General features: G+C 31.1%; 1 protein-coding gene across 1 annotated transcript; it reads right to left on the bottom strand.

The window, feature by feature from the left end:
• Positions 1–16,533: 16,533 nt before the first annotated feature.
• LOC119683234 (piggyBac transposable element-derived protein 4-like) lies at positions 16,534–18,370 on the bottom strand. The gene is made up of 4 exons (XM_038096875.1): positions 18,365–18,370; positions 17,840–18,299; positions 17,100–17,780; positions 16,534–17,015 (listed from the first exon to the last, which is right to left on the bottom strand). The coding sequence occupies exons 1-4, from the start codon at positions 18,368–18,370 to the stop codon at positions 16,534–16,536; spliced, it is 1,629 nt and encodes a 542-aa protein (XP_037952803.1).
• Between the last annotated feature and the right edge of the window lie 2,647 nt (positions 18,371–21,017).

Below are 21,017 nucleotides of genomic sequence, written 5' to 3'. Positions count from 1 at the left end.
ATAACTAAAAAGTATTTGGAATATATAATTTTGTTATAAACATGTGAAGTCACTATTTATCTTTGTCAGAGGTTGATAAATAGCTCTTATTTAAACAAGATGCTTTTGTGCTATTTTGAAACGGTTCGATGAAAAAATTGAAAATGACAAATCATGAAAAATGGAACTTATGGTCACCATACATATGACTAATTTTTAACACATATATTTTGCCAAATAATCTTTGTTCATCAACAGATTTTTTTTCAAGACTAGTACAAATCTTCCAGGTTATTTCCCTCTCTAACGTTTTTATATCTGTCTTGTAAAAAAATTTATAATTGGCTTAAAATAAGGCATTTGTTTACACAATGATTTCTTTTATGTCACAAATGTGGCCTCCACAAATGTAGCTGTGGAGGCAACTCGAGTTGTAATTCGACTGTCCATTGATAAGATGTATATAATACTCAATACTTCGACTTTTTTAAGCATTCTGTAGAAATATTTATCTCATAGAACAAACATGTAAATTTTATTTAAAAATTCTAAAACAAGTTAGTAGATAATGTTTTGGTATAGTATGCTCTCTCACATTTACAGTGTCACTGTCAAAAGACCTAATTTTTAACTCGAGGCCTTCCTCAATTAACCTGTAAATGACTTTTGTTTCCTTTAAGATGATTATCAGCGTACAGGTTTCTGCTTTCAATGAAAGTGGAATATTCAATTAAATTCATTGTAGAGTCTATTTTCTTTTTCCAAAAAAAATCAATACTCAATATTTGATAAAGAAGAACCAAACAGCCTCTTGATAAGATCGCGTTATGTATGGTTTTGTTTGAAGTGCAGCATCCGCAACACACTTTGTAGTGTTGCCACAGTTGCAGTTTTGTACTTTTTTTTGGTTTGTTGTGCTGCATGATATTTTCGTTTATTGTGTGGACAGAAGTTTAATGCTCTGAAAACACTCCCCCAAAGTAGCATAATCCTAGCCAAGTGACAACGTCAAAATTGCATCCGATACAGTTTATTGTATGAAAGATGTGTACGCAAAAAACATGTAAGGGACAATTTACTCCATGTAAAAAGGATACCGAATCAGTACAGAATCATTTATGTGTAACAATGAGGCAGTAATAGAGAGATTGTGACATGCTGATGATGTCGATGACGTTGTTCTTGCTGTTGTTGTTTTTTTAGTATTATTGTTGCTTCTGTATTGTGATTGTTGTGGCTCTTGTTAGATATACCATAGTAGTTGGAGCTATTCAAATTGGTTGTAAGTTGTTGTTGTTGTTTTCATGTTTACTGATGTGCTATGTTATTTTGTGTTTTATGGGAGTGGCACATCGCTGCTGATGATAGCCTTGTTGCATGTTTTTTTTGGCTTTATACTGCATTATTATACAAATCTGAATTCAAAGACTACATATTTTAATATATGATTTTTAGCATTATGTGCAGGATATTAAAGCAAAAACAAATAATAGTCCAATGTATGCAATATATATACATTTATATTTACATGTGTATATAGATATGCATATTTTTATCAGAAACATTTAAATGAAATTATAATTTGGTGATTAAGTACCTAAATAGTAATTATAATAGCTTTTATTTGTATTTGAATGGGATATAAAAATTGGAAGTATTCGTTTTCTCACTTAAGATTATATGCCTTTGCTTTTACAGAGTCTGTCCCTATGAAATTGAATTTATAAATATTCTTAGTGTAGTAAAATGGGTGTATGGTGTACACTTTATCTACACATACTTAATGTCAAAATTTGAAAGTATTTGCTAAACGCTTTATTACGATTTGATGTTTTATGCAGTGCCACCATGAGTACATACTTAATTCTACTTTCAATTTTTCAAAAATGTCGCGGGAACAAACTCAACTTCAGCTCTTAGTTTCTTCATTAGCTAATTCCCTGTTGGTGGTCAAGACTTTGAAAACGATGATATAGTATTGCTATAAAAAAAACATTTGTAATGAAGGAAACCTCGAAGACATGTTAAAAGTGTCCTATGAAAATCAAAATGGATGCTATCCATTATAGCTAGATATGAGAAGAAGTGTGTGCAATATGAGCTTTAATGAACACAACAGAATGAGACATTAAAATAATTAATAACTCCTAAAGAATCGTAAGAGACAAAATTATGCGCTAAGATTAACAAAATCAAGAAAATGCTGACCCTTTGCATTGATATAAAGAGAATTGTGTATTCATCTCAGAAAATCAGACACTCATTGCAAAATATTATTTCGCACACAGGACTCTGACGAGTTAGACCAGCATATTAAGGGAAGAAGTGACAATCCTGGCCAAAAGATCATTTATTTGATTCAAAGAAATCCTGATTGTGATTTGTGATTATGATTCTGTTCCAGAAAGAGAGATGCTAACGCAGAACATTACCTAAAAAAATTGTTAAATAGAATTGGACAAGTTTAACCAGAACATCAATAAGCAGGACAATTAATTTTTTTTCCATTACACCATCACTATACCATTATTTTGTTTTTAATATATATCTTCACGAAAAGCTATCATGGTATACAAGTCTTGAGCATAGCATAATTCTTATCAATTATTTATCCTATAAACTTGATATAACTTTGTAAAAGTTCTAGTCGTTTCTTAAACTGATATTAACAATTAAAAAAAAAATCGTCTTCATATCAACCAAATCAGCCAAAACGCTTAAGGGACATATTAAGAGCAATTCCGGCCTTTGCGTACCTCACAGTGATTTCAAAAATCGTTTGAAAAAATCGTTTAACGATCCCAGTGCTATGTTGAATTGATAGAAGATTATTTTGAATAAACAAGATTGAAAAACCGAAGTAGTAAGAGCGTTGCTTTTCTTTTTCAGACTGGTCTTTTAGAATATGAAAGAAACGGTCTATTTTGCTATAGTCAATAGTCAATATCTAATAATTTTAGTAAAATGTGTACATTATTTGTGTATCTTCCAAATGCTTGGGACCACCCACCACGCAAATTAGTAATTTTTTTATTCCATTTTTATTTTTTGAATTATTTATTATGTGTCATTTGTAATATAATGATTTTGAAAATACCGCAGAGTAGCCTCACGTACCAATCTCTCAGTGAAAAATGACATTGGCAACAAAAAACTGTGAGAGAACTAAAATATTTTTAGATATCTGCCTCGAGTCGTTAATAACAAAACTTGCTAATACAAAAAGAAATATAACAGGAATCGCAAGAAACTGTCAAAGAACTGATTTATTATTTATTAACCAAAATATTTGACGCCACCTTCAAATAATGCTAAATCCACTTGGGTGCGATTCACAAACAATCAATCAATTATGCATTTAAGCAAGTTTGAGGCAAATCTTCAAACTTGGAGTCTGTCCAGGATGACAAGTGACAGTTGACAATTCGGCAGCATAATTTGAGTAGGATATATATGAGCGCTTAAGTCAATGGACAAAAAAGGCAAAGATCTGAAATATTTGATATGTCAAGGCAGCAAAATGGCTGGCAGCAATGACAAATTTTTCATATTTGATGCTTTCTGCTTGCGTATCCTCGCAAATGGAAACTGGACATTAATTTGCTTAAGTATGCGTGGAGGAGCTGAGTTGCTATAAAGTGTGAGCTGTGAGTTTAAAGTGCTACAGCGACGACTTATAATTTTTACACATTTTCAATTAATTTTTTTAGAATTTAGAATTAGAATTTTTGAACTGAAGTGTCCTTTTCTACTTGCCCCAATTTATTTTCATTTTCCTTGTATTATTTTCCATGCAAAATATAAAAATAAGAATAATGAAAGTATGTTTCGGTCCATTACATTTTTGTTATCCTTTTTATAAATTATATTTGCTTGTTCCTTTGTACTACGCCTAATTGACTGGTTTAAAATTAATTTTTTTTCTCCTTTATTTGGTGCTGACAATCAATGGCGCATAAAAATTGTGCCTTTCAAGTTAGGAATTCGTGCTTGATTTTATTTTCTATTTGCTCTGAAAGTGAAGGTCCTGGAATGTCTGTAAATGATTTCGTTTTATGTGAAAAGTAAGTAAGTAGGAAAAAAACAATATGCCATCAAAAATAAAAAGGGACAACTTTGTTTACCATTCAAAAGACGTGACACGCATAGAAAATTGTGTGAAAAATTAAATAGTTTTTAGGTTTGTTGTTGACAATGTCCTGCCATTGATATCACGCAATTTAAATGCTAATGAAATGGAAGCAAAGCTCCTGCCCGACGTGTGATTTTCGTAGAAATTTCTAGCGCCATGATTTAAGGGACAATCGAACTTTAAATAACGACTACGCAAAGTAGTTTTGCAGTTGCCAATTAAGTGTGTCCACTTAACATTTCACGCTAATCATCGTTAACGTGATCATTATGGCCATAAAAATGATTTGTGCAGTGCGAAGTGCCATTGTGTCAATTGTATCAGGAATTCTCCATCAGATGTGGTAACATAAATGGATGTGGGTGTCGCAAAGTAGAAAATGGAACAAGTTTTTTTTTTTTTTGAGAGTATATATTTAGTGACTGCTGACTGATGAAAAAGTTTAACATAATGTGGAAGAGGCTTTCTAGGAAGTAAAAATTGCAAAAATAAAAATGGATAGGTTTCGAAAAGTAGTGAACTATTTCAATATAATCATTTCTACTAAGCAAAATAGTCTATATCGTCTTAACTGTCTTTAAATTGCAATTAAGAATTAAAAATGTAAACATGAGTTATCATAAATTACAACTTAATATAAATTTTTATAGGTTCTTAATGAAATTTTGAAGTTAGTTTATAGTTGCCTAATTTTTAATTAGAACATAGCTTATCGACTAATCCGTGGACCGGTAGAATGTTGTGTGGATTTTCGCTATTCATGATGATTTTTTTTAGGACTGTATGGGTACCAATCTTTATCAGTCCTTGTAGCACATATTAAATGATCTGGATCAACATTTTCGCTTAAGTTTGTACTTTAGAAATTAGCTGCTTCTTTAGTACTCATGGACTTTGCTTTTATCAAAGTTTTTATCGTTATGTATTTAATACTACAAAACATGAAGAAAAAAATAAATACAAAATATAGAATCATTTTATAACCACAAAAAGAATTAAATTTTTAATATTAATTGTTTCTTGCCCAGAATGACGCGTCTTATGACGAAAAGAAACTATTTAAAAATTAGAAGAGTTCGCATAGAAATGAAAAGACAACAACAGCAGAAATGACAGCAGAGAATTTTTGAATGGTCTAGTATATTCTAATACAATGGTTAATCTAATGATTAGATGCAATCACTTTGAAATCACTTTGTAAATTCATTTTAACTGAGAATCCCAAAAAAGGTTTGAAAAGAACACTGCCTTTGCATCGATTTTATTACCGTCAACTTTTTGATTTGTAGTAACTAAATTTGATAAGAAGTTTTTATATGGTTTTTGATGGTCCAAAATTAGAAAGATATTATTTGTGGTACTCATATCGTCTTTTATATACACTCTCTATGACATATTTTAATGCTATATGCTTCTGCCTGAGAAGTTGTGTGACAAGTTTCCAATAGAGTACCTAAGTTGAATGACTTTTTTACGATTTAATATGCCTAAAAAAACAGTTTGTAGTTTTTTTCATTTTTAATATAGAGAGTTTAATAACACATTATTCATTTTTTTGTATAGTTGTTCGTCTTATTTAATATATTATTTATATTTACTATATGTCAAATGTTGTTGCTACTTTTAATCATGAAAAGAACCACATTAGAACCTTATAAACGGCACTTCTAAGTAGTTCATCAGTCATGAAATGCCACAACCATAGTGATAATCATTCCCCATATAAGACAATTCTCGTAGGTGTAATATAACATTCTGAATCTTAGAATTTACCGATAATTGTATTGTATAATGTTAAACTGATGAGTTTATCATCAGTGCGAGAACAACATATTGAAGATGTATTCTTTTATGTCAAGAAAAGCACATAAAATAGGTTTCTTCTGCACTACAGACTTCTTAAGACTAGCTTTTACCTTAACTTTTAACGAACCACTTGAAAGCATATTGTATGTCAAAAAAGTGCTCAATGCAGGTTTATATCAAATTAAGGTTTATGAGAACGTAACGTTAGGATATGGATAGCAATTTCAGTTGATTTTTTTTTTTTGGGAGGCGAACTGATTCGTTAATAAACCAATTTACAAATTTCTATGTTGCTTTTAAATGATTCTATATACTGTGAGTGAAAAGAGATTATTAAACGAATAGTTTGACTCAAGAAACGATATCTCTTATTTACCTACTTGAATGACCTTAACAACCTGTTATCAAATTTAGCTCTGACAGCTGTCCGTTCGTCACAATCGGGTGATTATTCGTGACAAAAGTCCTGTAGACAACCCAAACTCAAAGTGCTGGGGTTAGGATTCACTGTACACATTATTACTTAAATTGGTACCGGCGGAATTTCTTGGAATTCCAATGGGGCGTTTATCAGCGTAATATACCGATGCGTGTGTGAAGACCGTGATATTAAGCCTACACGGCAGGGAATCACGTAAAACTCTGGACCTTTATGTACACGTTATTAATTCGTTATCTAGCGGTAACTAAGTAATGTACTGATGTACTGAGAGTTTTTGACTAAATGTATTTTTTGGATATGCGACTCCGATTTTTTATATATCAGAGATGCTGCTTTTTATTTCTGTTCATGATGCCAGATTTAAGAAATGAATTTAAGGAAGTAAATGACTGATTTTTGATGGAACTATCTATTTACATGAAAGGTTCTGAATTTAATAAAAACTAAGATTTTTTGAAATCTAATCATGCGATTAATTATTTTTAAATTCATTTACAATAAATACGAAAAATTTTTAACACCTAAATTTGATTTAATTTTAATTCTCAATTTTTCGTTTTTTCAAAAGTCCTTGTTTAACGCTCTTGTACTGTAGCCCAAGTGAAAATGAAAGAATTTTCATCCAAATTCTTTAATGTCGCCAAAGCAGATTTCGTTTGTGCTACTGCAGACTGCACATTGAATACTGCATACCTTTGTCTTGCATAATTCAGCTGGCGTACTGGCATAATAGCAACTCATCAAGGATAGTAGATGCAAACTTCGAACGCTGGTTTGGAACGAACCAACCACGCAGATATACTTGCACACTGCACACATCCATAGACATTGGAACACAGACGCATATTTTGGCACATGCTTATGATGCATGCATTGAAAAATTTAAATACAAACTACTAAGCAAATGAACTACGATTGTGCAACTAACAACAGCATCAGACGTAGAACTAGAAGTAGCAGTGGAAGGACTAGCGCCAGGAGTAGAGGCACACCAGCACTACCGCCAAAACAACAACAACAACAACAACAACAACAATGACAATAGTAGCAACAACATATTAAGGATTGTTCGAGCGTCGATTGACACGTCCACGTATGTGTATGCGTTTTATAGATGCCGATTGCGTTTGGCAGCGCATGTAAATTCTGTGCGCCGGATTCACGATTCCATTGGGAATGCATTTGTGTGCAATAGTGAAGTGAAGTTGCTGCTGTTGTTCATGTTGTTGTTGTTGCTGTTGCTGCTGTTGTTGCTGCTGCTAAATAAAAATTGTTTCCTGTTGTGCGGTTTTTTCTTCATTTTTCAGTAATTTTAGTTTTTTTTGTTTTTTTTCTTTTTGGAAGTTACGATTCGTTCGGTTTTTGGTAATTCATTCTTTTGAGTTTACGTACTCGTGTTTGAAAATTATTCATGCAGGTTCGCGTTGTTGCATCCGCACCAATCAGGGTAAAACACACAAATGCATGTTGCGTATGTGACGTGGTTATTGATGGATTGAGTTGAGTTGCCTCACTCCTACACGACGTCGTTTGTTCCGCAGAAATGGAAAAATTTTCCAACAAGTACCAAGCATTGTGTGTTGCGGTTAGTTTGCTGCGTTATAACAGCACTATTTTGGGATATTTTTTCCTTCTTAAGTCTATAGATAACAAGTGCAGTTTAAGATCAGATACTCAGTTGCTTGTCGATATGCAAAAATATTTTCGGCAAAGATACAATCAACTTACCTTATTCTAACTAATCCATCTGTGTGTTCTAGTGCATATAAAACCAAAAATGAACTGCAAATTGAGGTAGTTATGCTTTCAAAGATACTTTTTTTATGGTTTAAAAATTCTTGGTTCTTATTTCAGGGTCTCATCAAATGAGTTCTGGAGCAATTATTTCCGTTTTGTTGTGAAAAGAGAAGAAAAATGTAAATATGTTAGTTCATGTAGTTCATGTTAAAAACGAATTTTGTTTCGAACGAATTTTTTGGTTCTTACAGTACTTAGTTCTTTAACTTCAGTTATGTATATACTTTTTGTTACATCTTATCTCTATATTAGTATATAATTATTATCTGATCTTATATTAATAAGATTAAGTCTAGCATGTAAAGAATACCTAAAGTTTCGAAATACATTTAAATTTTAAAAAGTGGCAACTTTGAAATGATAACTGTCAAAATTTCATCACATTTACAAAATATCTCTTTTGGTTAAAGCTGTTTTTGTCATATCACTTATTATATATTCAGAATCATGGAGTCAAAGTAATTTCGTATCTTAATTTATCATTGCTTTTTAATGGGAAAAAAATACCGATACATCAAAAATATAGCTTGATAGATGGTACCGAGAGGTGGTTTGTTGACTTTAAACGCGACCGTACAAATACCGATGACGCCAAATGTGGCCGTCGCTCAAAACAGATGGTGATACCAAAAAATGTCGAAAAATCCGGAAAATAGTATCACAAACTACTTTATTTTTATTTTATGGAAAGCGAAATTGTAAGAAATACCTAACTCCTTGAAGATTTTAGAGGAATATGTCGGCTATATTTTGCATGAACATTTGTTTATGGGAAAGCTAACTTTGATGTGTGTGCCTCGTATTTAGCATGACCAAAAACATTAGTATCGATATTCTGAAAACTATTTAGAGTTGTTGAAACAAAAAAAAAGAACTTTTTGTATCGGATTAGAATCTACCACTTCAACCCAAAGTTGAATCGGCACTCAGCTGCAAGAGAAGTGTCTGAGAAGTGCTTGAATAATTCTATTACCTCTGAACGAAGATGATGTTTACTTTAATAAAAAAAATTAAATATTACCAAATAGTTGTGGTCTTACCGGTTATCTGATAGACAAATTAGCCTATGTGTTATATTGTGATTTCAGTGAATGAGCACTTGAACGTTTAAGTAGCTCTACTTTTGTACCGTTATATATTGTTCAATGTTGGGGTTCATTTCCGTCCTAATAATCTTATTAATCAATTATATTTGTAATAAAAGAATATAATAGTGATGCACCAGTTAGTATTTCATGCTTATTAATGTCTTCTTTGATAAGGTGTATGAGCTGAAAGATAACTGGAACATATTTAAAAATATGGCTCGGTGGTGCCATATAATACATTACTCGCAATTTCCTTAATATATAAAAAAAAACGGTTAAATATATATTTAATAATATTATATAATTTGAAACCAGACATCATCCGATTTAATTGTTTATTAAAGTAATGAGATACAATGTTTTAAAGAGACTAGTACTCTTTGATATTCCGGGCAGGGAAGCGTAATAAATAAATGCAATTTAAAATAACTTATAGATCTGATACAAAGTATTATTGATAAGTATTATCAAGTGCTAAATTAAACAATTTGTTAAATTTAATTTATTTTTTGCCAAAAGTCACGCGTCTTATTACGAAAAACAACCATTTAAAACTTAGAAGGCTTCAAATAGAAATAAAAAGATAACAACAATAAGTTTATTTATAAGTTTATTTATTTATACCATATAACGCTGTTTCGAGTATTGCCAAGTCCTCATCATCAGTGGTCTTAGGAAATATTCGAATTAGTTTATAGTCCGTATAAAATTTGTTTGTACTGTACGTTCCAAACTTAGAACTCGTGCCTGTCAAATTAGAAGCGATGAATGATCGTCTTTTTTGTTTTTATAAATATGTTCACATGAGCTCGAAGGTTAATGGTTTTACATATATAATTTCAAACGCCATACTCCCAGCATAATCGTTGACTAATTCAAGGAGGAGTCTTATTTCGAAGAAATCTGCAGACTAAGATTTTGTGATCTAACATCATTGGAGAACTTTTTGTGAAACGTGTGGCATAAGGTAGGGTTTTAAAGCATTGGAAGGGAACTATTTTACAACTGTACGATGCAGTTCTTCAGCAGCTCTAATGGGGGTCTGAATTCGTTGATATTATAATAACAAATAATATTCAAAACACAATCTTTTGATTTTTTTTTCTAATAATTTTAGCATAAAAATTTTTTTTAAATTATGTGATTTTTAAATTTCAAGGATTTCATTTGTAATTTAAGACAACATTTGACAAATTTGCTGTTTTAATTTGTGCCAAAAATACGCAATTCAAATGCTTATTTCCCAAAAAAGAATGTGTTATGATTTTAAATTATTTTTCTCATGTTATCTTGATTTGTTAAAACTCGTATTTTTTAGGGGATATACATAGGTATAACATATAACTTTCTGCTAAAATATGCGTTTCTTCTTAGTCTGGCTTCATTCTATTAAACTTTTTCTGTTTTTAATGACTTATGAACGTTCGTCGCTCTTTTGCATAAAATTTGCGTGTAGGAATACACACTCCATGTTAGGATGTCATGGTTCGAAGAGGAATACGCTTAGCCGGGAATCCGTGCATGTTAAATAAATTAACAAAGTTAAATTCTTTTTGTCAAAAAGTGTGTTTAAAAGTAAAATCAAAAAATGTTCAAGTTTTGTAAAAGTATGGAGTGGAGTAAAAACGTTTATTTGCTTCCAGGCATGTTACCAAGGATCTCATTAAGGCACAGCGGGCGTAGGTTTAACATCAGAAATATACGAAAAATTACGAAGTCGAAAAAGTACAAAGTTCTCATTAAAAAATTGTAAATAAGAAATCTTCAAATGTGACGACTACTTTGCTAATGACGGTAAATGATATAAAGAAAGTTTTACCTGAAGGTTTATCTCGCATAAAATCTCGCAAAGAAAACTCCAAATCAAGTGTTTAATTAAGATTAAGACCGAGATTAACATTTAAGTTTTACTTTACTTCTGCTTAAAAGTTTTGTGGCTCATGAAAAACGAAATAAATTTTTTTCAGACATAAACTAGCAAAAACGTTTTATAAATTTTAATCAACACGTTTTCAGTTACGAACGGACTTAGAGCGTTTTATGATAGAGTGTTTGTTCTTAGCAGTTTATTTATTAATAAAAGTTTTAGCACATTTTTATAATCGCCATTTGTATAGTGTGAAAATTGCATTTCAGATTTATAAAAATATATGTCAATAAATGACACTTTACTATATACCCATTACACATCACATATGAACATTCTTTTATGTCCCTTTTTTTTGTCTGTTCAGATTAATGTTTAATTGATGTTTATCGTCCATTTTGAAAGAAACTAAAAGAAACTAAATTCTTAATATAAACTATTCTTTTCAAAAGAGAGGTTTTTATCTGTAGTGAACAGTAGTGAATTTCAACAACAAAACTTTTTATTATTTTTAATTAATTCCGACAAAAATTTTGTTAAATAAAAATAGTAAACATTTATGTTTTTGTAATGTTTTGATTAATAGTATTAAGAAGGACTATGGTGTATTAAAATCAAATCTAATTTACTATGCTGGAACACTCAGAATTATAATTTGGTTGATTTAACCAGATTTTAAACAAATCTATTGGCGAGATATTCTTATTCGATGTATCAAACCATACCACAAGTTGGTTTTTATATCTTCTTCACCACAGGAGCTAAAATTTGTATCAGATCAATTTCACTAGTATGTGGTTAGAGCACATTTTTTTCAGTGAAGTTTCCTTAACTGCACTTAGACAAATAAATGTTGTTAATAAGGCTAACAATATTATTTAAAACCAAATTCTATTGGTTTTAATTGCTTTTCTTTATAAGAGATAGAATATTTTTAGAGACCTTTTCTCTAAGCCCGGGTAGTAAACCATAATGAGCAAATATTAAAAATTGCTTGAAAGGCTTTTGTGAATCAAGAAACGAGACTAAGTTTAGGTTTTTAAATAATTATGATATATATGTATATTAAATATTATTGGGAAAATAAATTTTAAAAAATGAGTACAAAAGAAATACAAGAATTAGGGATCTTTAATCAAACTAATACGCTTTTCAAGCAAGAGTCTTGTAAGTGATCAGGTGGTTGAAAAGTTAAGACCCTAACATGTTTAATCTACGTTTCGTATTTAGTGCATATTAGTGAACAGTAAACACTAGTGAACTATGTTATTGTTTGTTCGTAAGATTTAAAGAACTTTCGTTATATGCATTATAGCTACAAAAAAAATCATTGTCAAAATATTATACACCCTTGCATAGCTTCCTAATCCCACATAAGATATTAGTAATTACATTATAAGACTACGAGTATATCAACGCAGGGCAGTGACTTTGTTAGCATTTTTCATATATCAAAAGAATTCTTCTTGTGTTCTATGCTCTATACGGAAAGGTTTCACCAATTGTTTGCAAGATGCTAACGATATCCGTAAAACTTTTTAAATTTGTTCCTAAGATACTTCATTTAGGTTCTTATATTATTTATATGTGGAAAAGCTATATCTGAAGCACCTAATATCAATTTCCAAATCCTCCAATTGGTAAAACTATAAAAAAAAATTATAATAAAAGCATGGGCTGTAACAATTACATCATAAATTTGATCACCTTCAATTAAAACTCCAGGATGTCCTAATTCAGTTCGTATTAAGATTCTTAAAAAAGTTCCTACTATTGTGGCTCATGCACCAAATAGAAAATAAAGAGTTCCAATATTTTTATGATTCGTTAGCTATAGAAGATGGATGTTGAACTGTGTTGAAATCCTGTTCAAAGACGAATAGCAATAAAAGTCTTTCTATTTGTTGCGTGTATTGAACTTAAAGCAATTTGGCTGACTATTACTATATACGTAGTACGAATTTTCCTAGACACTATGTTATGAAATTGGATCCAAAGTAAAGCTTTCTTAATAGGCACAAGTTTTGTTTGAAATGGAATGATCAATGCAAGAGTAAAAAGCTTAAATAAAAGCTTAAAATAAAAGGTTAAATAAGCATAATTCTCAATAGAAGTTTGGACTGTCAGTCTCCGTCTCATCTTTGGAAGCTATTATTAGAAATTTTTGAATCATTTTCGAATGAAGGACTGCTAGTTATATTTAGATGGAAAATTAAAACGTGAAGGGATGTATAATTTCATCTAAAAGAGAAACTGCATACATTTAAAATGATTGTACAATGTACATATTGGATTCGTTATTGAAAATTATTGCCCGAAAAGTCGTTACTAAATTATTAAATATTAACTAAATATTTATCGTCTTTGATGTACTTTTTACCGTATCTATTCATATCTCATTATGGATCTATTTATTTTTAAGGACTTTGATGAACTTTTTACCGTATTTTTAAATATATTTATTTATGTATGATATCTGTGTCAGTTATGTCCCATGAGTTTAGTTACATATATAAAAATGATGTATTGGAATAAGATAACTTAATTAATCCGACTTTAAAAAGCTGGAGTTTTTTAAATTTTATTCGTTTATAAAAGAAATTAGATTTACTTATCATTTTTGGCTTCAAGTAGTTTACTTTATAAATATTACTAAAGTTTCCCTAATTTTTTATTCAAAATGGTCTACATAAATGTTCTACAGTATAGCTTTGAGCTACCCTGACTTATGTTCTAGGATTGGCAAAAGTAAAAAATGTACAAAGGCGTAATTGCTGTCTCCCTTCTAATAAATTTAATTAACTTTAAGCTTTTTTGGTTTTATTTAGAAATTTTTTATAAATATTCCCTTTTAAATACTTACAGCATCTTGTTTATATATCGAGTATTAAAAAATATAAGTCTAATTAAAATGTTTTCATTTTTGTGTAACTAAGCTTTGCACACAGCTACAGAAATTAGACAAATATTTTGAAGGATTTGTGTATCACTAGCAGTAAAATTAATTACTAAAAACTGTTTACAATAATAGAGCACATCAAACAAACTAAGTATTTACAAAAAATATATATAAATCAAGTTAAAATGAGTAATGGAACCAGAATATCAACACAATTTTTTTTTAAAGAAATGCAAATTGAAAAGGATTTGTTGGAAATGCAGCAAAAAGTGAATGCATATAATGTCCCTCTTTAGATGCGAATGCTATATGCACATTTATACATATTTGAAATATAAGCCAATGTTGCTTTTATATCTACCTTGTTACAGTTTTTACTGTGTCAGCAAAATGAATTTCGAGTTCAACTCATTAAGGACCTAAACTCATTCCTGCTTTCAAACCCAAACAATGGGTACTTTGTATGCAAGCATCGCCGAGATGCAGAAGCAGACATTGGTTGTTGTTGCTCTAAACAGTGGTGGTAAACAATAGCCAGGAGTACACTTAACTAATACTATGTGCTGTGCTCAGACAGGACAACAATACTCAGACACACAAGAATTGAAACGAGCAGGTAACTCCCCAATAATTCCAGATGCAAAACTCTGATGCACTAAAGTGGCACGTAAGTGTGCAACTGTGTCGTGCAATAATTAGAGATCTACGAAAACATTTATTTACTTCTTATTCCAAATACGTATTTTGGGTTAAACTTTTCCGGAGTATTCGCTACTATGTCACGAGTTTACTACTCGTAGTCACAAAAGCAGTTTAACATCAGGACACTTGTTTGATTAAAAGCACAAAAGTAATTAGGGACATTCAAAAACTAGAACAATGTTTTGTTTCTTTTAAGCCTCTTGAGGCATTGGTATTGTGCATTTAATGGGTATTAATCAGGATTATTTCTGCCAGTGGCAGTTTTTGAGGCATAATAATCAATCAAAGAAAGCAGACGATAGGCATTTTTTAGGAATTTCTTAGGAAGCGATGAACTATTCTCTTCTTAACTTACTTTCAATAAAAGTCTCTTTAAAGGGAAGAAAAAAGGGAAAAAGAAGGGATAAATATGTGGAGAATTTGAATATAAAGAAATTTTTATCGTCATTTTAATGGCAACCGCTATTCAGAAATAAAAATTTCAATGCTAAGAACAGGAAACTGATACATAACCAAATAATTCGTCCGTCATTTCTATATAGTTGTGTAGCGTTTAGCAAAGCTTCAAAAACTACTATTCGCCAGCTAGAAATTGCACAAAGCCAGACTCTGAGAAGACTAATGTACCATAGTACATTAGGATGAATGACATCCTCAGGGACCTCTAGATTGATCCCATCAAAAAATACATAAAGCAGAGAGCCCTGAAATTATTTGCGAAAATTGACAGACTTACCAACACCGCGTTATCGAATCTCAGAATGGTTACAGGCTCCTCGGGGAGGTATGCAGATCTGAAGTCAATTATTGTTTAGTCTGATGAAGTGATAAACAATAATCCAGTCAAGGCGTAAAGAGGGGTTTTTAAAATACCTCGATTTAAGAAAGAGTAAAAACGCTCAAGTGCACTGGCTCAAATAGCAATTTTATAGCAAATTCTGTTAAGTAGAAAATTAGGTAGAGGTGCCGAGTGCACATATTCTACTGGGGGAATTGTTAAATATTAGTTGCAAAATTTTCATACAGATCGCATAATAGCTTAACATACATAGAGTATATGGATACACAATATTCTGTTCGTCAATTAGTATTTCAAGAAACTTCATTCTAAAGTAAGGCATCCCAACTAATGGAAATACGACATGCGACTACTGGAAAATCAGAGTGGTACGCGTCCATCTAGAGTTTCATATCTCTTCTTTTTACATCTCATTGATCGGCTGCACATACGTGGCAGTGGTAACATTGATCCGATCAACGAATACTGGAAATAATAATAGTTCGATGAACCAGCAGTTGACTTGTTTTACGGTGAGGTTTAATGTGTACATATATATGTGTAAAGTAAAACGAAATTAATGAAAAATGTTGCTTCACTTTTTCATATAGTATGGAGCAGTTAGAATACGTAACATAAAAAATCTAAATGCAACAAATCAAAACATAGAGTCGTGAGCAAAACAACAATTTTCAAACAAATAATCGTCTTTCATCAATGATGCGTTGCCAATCTCATCTATGCAATCCGCATTATTTTAGTAAACAAAACCTATATTTTTTTTCGGTAAAATGTAGTTGAAATCAATCTAGCCTGTCTCTTTAGTTAAAGTACTGTGTTTTACCACGAACCTAAATTGCTTTAACCACATATTATTTTATATTAACCCTCATACTATGTTAAAAAAAAATTACGTATATTATGTTTGGGTCATATCATGACCCCATCTTAGTTTCATTAAAGAAAAGCCATATACATTCATATTTTATGATTATACATATTATTTTTTTTAATTAAAAAAGGAAATAGCCTATTAAAGCTTTTTATTGCTTGTGATCGATGCAAAAAGTTGTTGTGATCGTTTTTGTTTCACGATGTGTAGGACAAACGAACTTATAACATACATTACACTTCGTATGGGTTTTCTTCTCGTGTTTAGAAGGGCATAGCTGACATCGTTTTCTTTCACTAGAACGTAATATTTTTGGCGGTGGTTCTAAGGACATAGATGGTGTCTCATATTCATGTTGAACATTACGAACTAAAGCGGCAGAGGCTTCAGACCTAGGCATATGATTGCGCTGTAAAATACACGGTTGAACTAGACTTTCTCCCAATTCTTGCAAAAAAATCCGACGTTTACATAATTTTCTGCTTTGCCAATTTGGATTGATCTCTGTCCACAATTTAAATGCATTTAGAGCGGAAATATCAATTAGATTAGAAAACAAAGCGACTGGCCAACGGTTTGTTTTACGTTTACATGAGTACGTGCGGACCATTTGGTCCATGGTGTCAACTCCACCTTTAGATAAGTTATAATATTTTATTACCTCCGGTATTTTTTTTGAATGTTCTTCTAAAATTTTTCCGTTATGATGCAACGTACTCAGTAAAGTAACTATTTTATATCTCTTCGGCACGACTGTCTCTTTTTCATGAAAGAAAAACTTGCTAGTATAGATGGGTAGTTTTCGTAACTCTTTTACTGTGCAGTGAACCGGTAAAAATCTTTTATTCTTTCGAACAGTGCCAACTAAAGTAATTTTTCGCTTTAGTAATTCCTGTGCCAAATTATGACTCGTAAAAAAATTATCGGTTGTTACATTTCTACCAGTATATTGTGACACTAGGTCTAAAACTACTCGTTCACCTTGATTTCTTTCAGGCAAATCTGAAGTTTTTCCAAGGTATATTTGAAATTGTAGACAAAACGCAGTTGCAGAATCAGCTGCTATCCATGCCTTCATTCCATATTTACCTGGTTTACTGGGCATATAAACTTTAAATGGGCATCTATCACGAAACGGAATAAGTTGTTCGTCAACGGTAATATTTTCATTGGAAACGTAAAGTACTTGTAAATTTTTAGTCCACTTTTCATAAAAACTACGAATTGGTGCCAGCTTGTCTCCGCGGACTTGTGATCTTCGGGCTTGTCTATTATCAAATGCAAGGACACGAGAAATAATTGTAAAACGTTCCAAGGTCATAACAGCTCTTAACAATGGACGGCCATGATTTTCATTCCACAAGCAACTAATGCTTTCGCCATACGAACGATAAACACCTGCAAATATAATAATTCGATGACTCGGTACAGGGTATACGAATATGCAGAACACCAACCAATAAGCATCAGTAAACCTAAATATGCATCAAATTCTATTTTGTCCATACAGTGAAAATTTTCATATACAGCATTGCCTTGCATATTGCTGTAACGAATTATTTCTTTCTTCATGGTTGTAGTTATGTATAAGTCAAACGAGTCTCTTATTTCGGAGATTCGTTGAACAGCATATGCTGTTACACCTGTCCTTTCATGTATCACATTTTCATTTGTGGCTCGAAGTAATTCTCTTCCATTTGGTGGTATGGTGGTCCACTTTATATTACCATCTTTACAAAAGTAATTATTTTGTTCAAGAGGAATCTCTATTTCTTTACTCAGCTCTACATCTGTATCCATGTCATCCTCTGATAAGTTCCGTTGAAGTAGCTCTGGCTCAAAGTCTGGATCACCATCATCACTTGCTTCGTCGTCACAATCACTCAAAAAAGCGACAATTTCATCATCCTTCAGCGTCTTAAAAATAAAGCACAAAAATTATAGATTCTTGATAAACAGATTATAATTACATGTAAACTTACTTCCATTCCGATCGACATAATTTATTGTAATTTATTAGGTTTATATGAAATTAACTTGCGAACACTTTATCAAAATACCGTTTTGACATGAAAGTTACATTAGCGCGGGAAAAATTTGTTAGTGTTTTTATCTTAATAAATAGTGTTGCCAATGCGCTTTTTAGAAGCCATATAATTAGTATTGCAAATAATGAATAAAATAAGGGGTCATAAAATGACCCAAACATAACATGTGCATAGTGCTGTATTTAAATGACTATCACACAAATTTTGTTCAAGTTGAGTTAATTTTATGAAATAATAATAAAATTTATACACTGAGGCGAAAAAGTTTTAGAAAATATGCTAAACTTAAAAAATTATTACAATTTAAAGTCATTTTGGGTCATGAAATGACCCGAACATAGTATGAGGGTTAAATATGATCCACTGAGTGCCTGCTTACTCCTATAATCCAAAAAACTAAATATTTTTAATAGTTGTTAAGACAAATATTTAGAATACAGAAATAAAGCTTATTTAAGCTGTTTTCAAGCACCTTTTTTAAACTAAATGTATAAAGTTTTCTATAAAATACAACGAATAAAAATGTTTCTTGTGTTCGTCGCACAATGTCTTTCCGTTAATACTTTAAGTAAATTGCTGTAAATATATTCATCTTCTGAGTCACTGATGCAGTATAATATCCATGCATCTTCACTATATTGCTATGCAAATTGCTATTCTGAATTAGCTTAATTTTAGATAGCTTTTAAACAAATAACATTCTCTAGTTATGGAATATATTTAATACCACAAACGCTCATTGAGCTGATTTGAATAATCAGTAAACATATCATTTAATGACTGTATTCCAAAACCAACTTGGTAGGTCTCAAATTGTATATAACTGATACAATCTTAATAATTCGAACTAATTGTGAGATAATTAATACTAATTAATGATTTGAAGATATATTTGTCTTAAATATGTATTAGTTTATTTCCAATATATATAAGGTATATTTTAAGACATCTATAATTGAACACTCTTATCTAAAATTGAAATTATTTATACCTTTATAAATCTTCATTTATGCTTTTGAACCAGTTTAAAATGTTATTCTTCTGAGACAATACGCGTATGAAAAGGATTTATTTTAATACTGGATATAATTGATATAGTCGATTTTTTTTATAGAGTTTAAAAATAAAATTTATCATAAAATTTTTTTCGATTTTCATACTCTCAAACAAGTCAAAATATTGCCATGCGATCTACTCTTGAGCTCAGGAAATATCCACTTGGTCACTTGGTTTAGCACCAGGCGTAACTATTATTGTGAAAGGCTATGAGTTCAACTTTTGGTGAAATGATCTCGGAGAACCAATGCAGTGTGAGATGGTGCATTTTTGTGATACAAAAACTAGAATGTTATACAAAAATAGAACTGTGTTTTATTACAGTATATCTTTAGAATGGTCTTTACAGTTATCCGAGTGATACGATTAGTATCAACAAAGTTTCTAAGTGTGAAGCAATGATTTATGAGCACCAAACCCATGATTTCCTTGGTTTGTTATATATCTGTGAGTGCTGATGGTCGTCCGAGTTGTTTGTTTTCTAAAGATTCTTTCTACTATCTTGGAATTGTTTACTCACTTTGACCATTTAAATCTGGATTCAATCTAGATTTACGGGCCTATTCTGTGCACTTGACAGATTTGTCAAATTCTTTAGTAAAATTTTTGATTTTTATAAAGCAGAAAGCTTTTTGGTATTCTGGACACATCTTGACAAATTTCAAAGCTCAAGTACTTAGTGCTACTCACCACACTATGGTGTAAAGTGTTTTGTATAGAAAACTATTCATAATTGTTCGTAATTGTTCGTAAAAAATGCTTGTAAAGAGCACATATTTTAAGTTGCCAAAAGCATTTTTCATGCCTTCAATTAACAATAAAAAATATGCTTGTAAAGAGCATATATTTTAGTTAAGAATATTTGTCATGCATGCAAAAAATAAAAAATGCTTAAAAAGAGCATATTTTTAAAGTTGTCAACAGCATTTGTAGTATTGACAACTAACAAGGAAAAGAGCTTTTTATTTATGTCACAGAATACCAAAACCTTTACAGCAGTCAATTTTGACAAGTGTCAATGTTCAACAAGTTTATAAAGTGCACAGAATAGGACCCTTAGTCTTGATCCGTCAAGACTTAGTGCCCAATCGATGCTTTCAGAATCTAAAACTAGAAACTAGAATCGAAATCTAGTATTTTTGTAGTTGCGTTAGTACACTATGCTCTAACCACATGCTAATTTAATTGACCTGACCATTTTGATAGAGAAACTTTGGCTCATGTAGTAAAGGAAATATAAAAACTAACATGCGCTATGGTTGAACTAACATTATGCTTCGAGTAAGAACATGTTGATCTGTAGGCATTTACATATTTTATAAGTACATATGTCGTATTAAATCAGATTTCATCCATCAAGACATATAAAATAACAGTTAATTTCACGGTAATCTTGCTACTCTGAGAAAGTATCTAGAGTGTTATAAATTAATATCGAATGTTATAGATTTCGCTAGAGATTTAGCAATTGAAAACTAATCTAAAAGTGAATCTGGATTGAAAGAGTTATCTCAGACTTACCAATCTAAAA

The sequence above is a fragment of the Teleopsis dalmanni genome, chromosome 1, assembly GCF_002237135.1.
Source record: "Teleopsis dalmanni isolate 2A chromosome 1, ASM223713v2, whole genome shotgun sequence".
Lineage (NCBI taxonomy): Eukaryota > Metazoa > Arthropoda > Insecta > Diptera > Diopsidae > Teleopsis > Teleopsis dalmanni.
Note: the sequence above shows the minus strand (reverse complement) of the source record. Positions and strands in the feature narration are given on the sequence as shown.

Excerpts from the sequence above, each read along its gene's own strand:
- LOC119683234 (XM_038096875.1), bottom strand. Across the intron at positions 17,781-17,839 it reads AGGTTTACTGATGCTTATTG|GTGTTTATCGTTCGTATGGC; the intron begins GTTGGTGTTCTG and ends TTATATTTGCAG. Across the intron at positions 17,016-17,099 it reads TAAAATAGTTACTTTACTGA|GTGGAGTTGACACCATGGAC; the intron begins GTACGTTGCATC and ends ACTTATCTAAAG.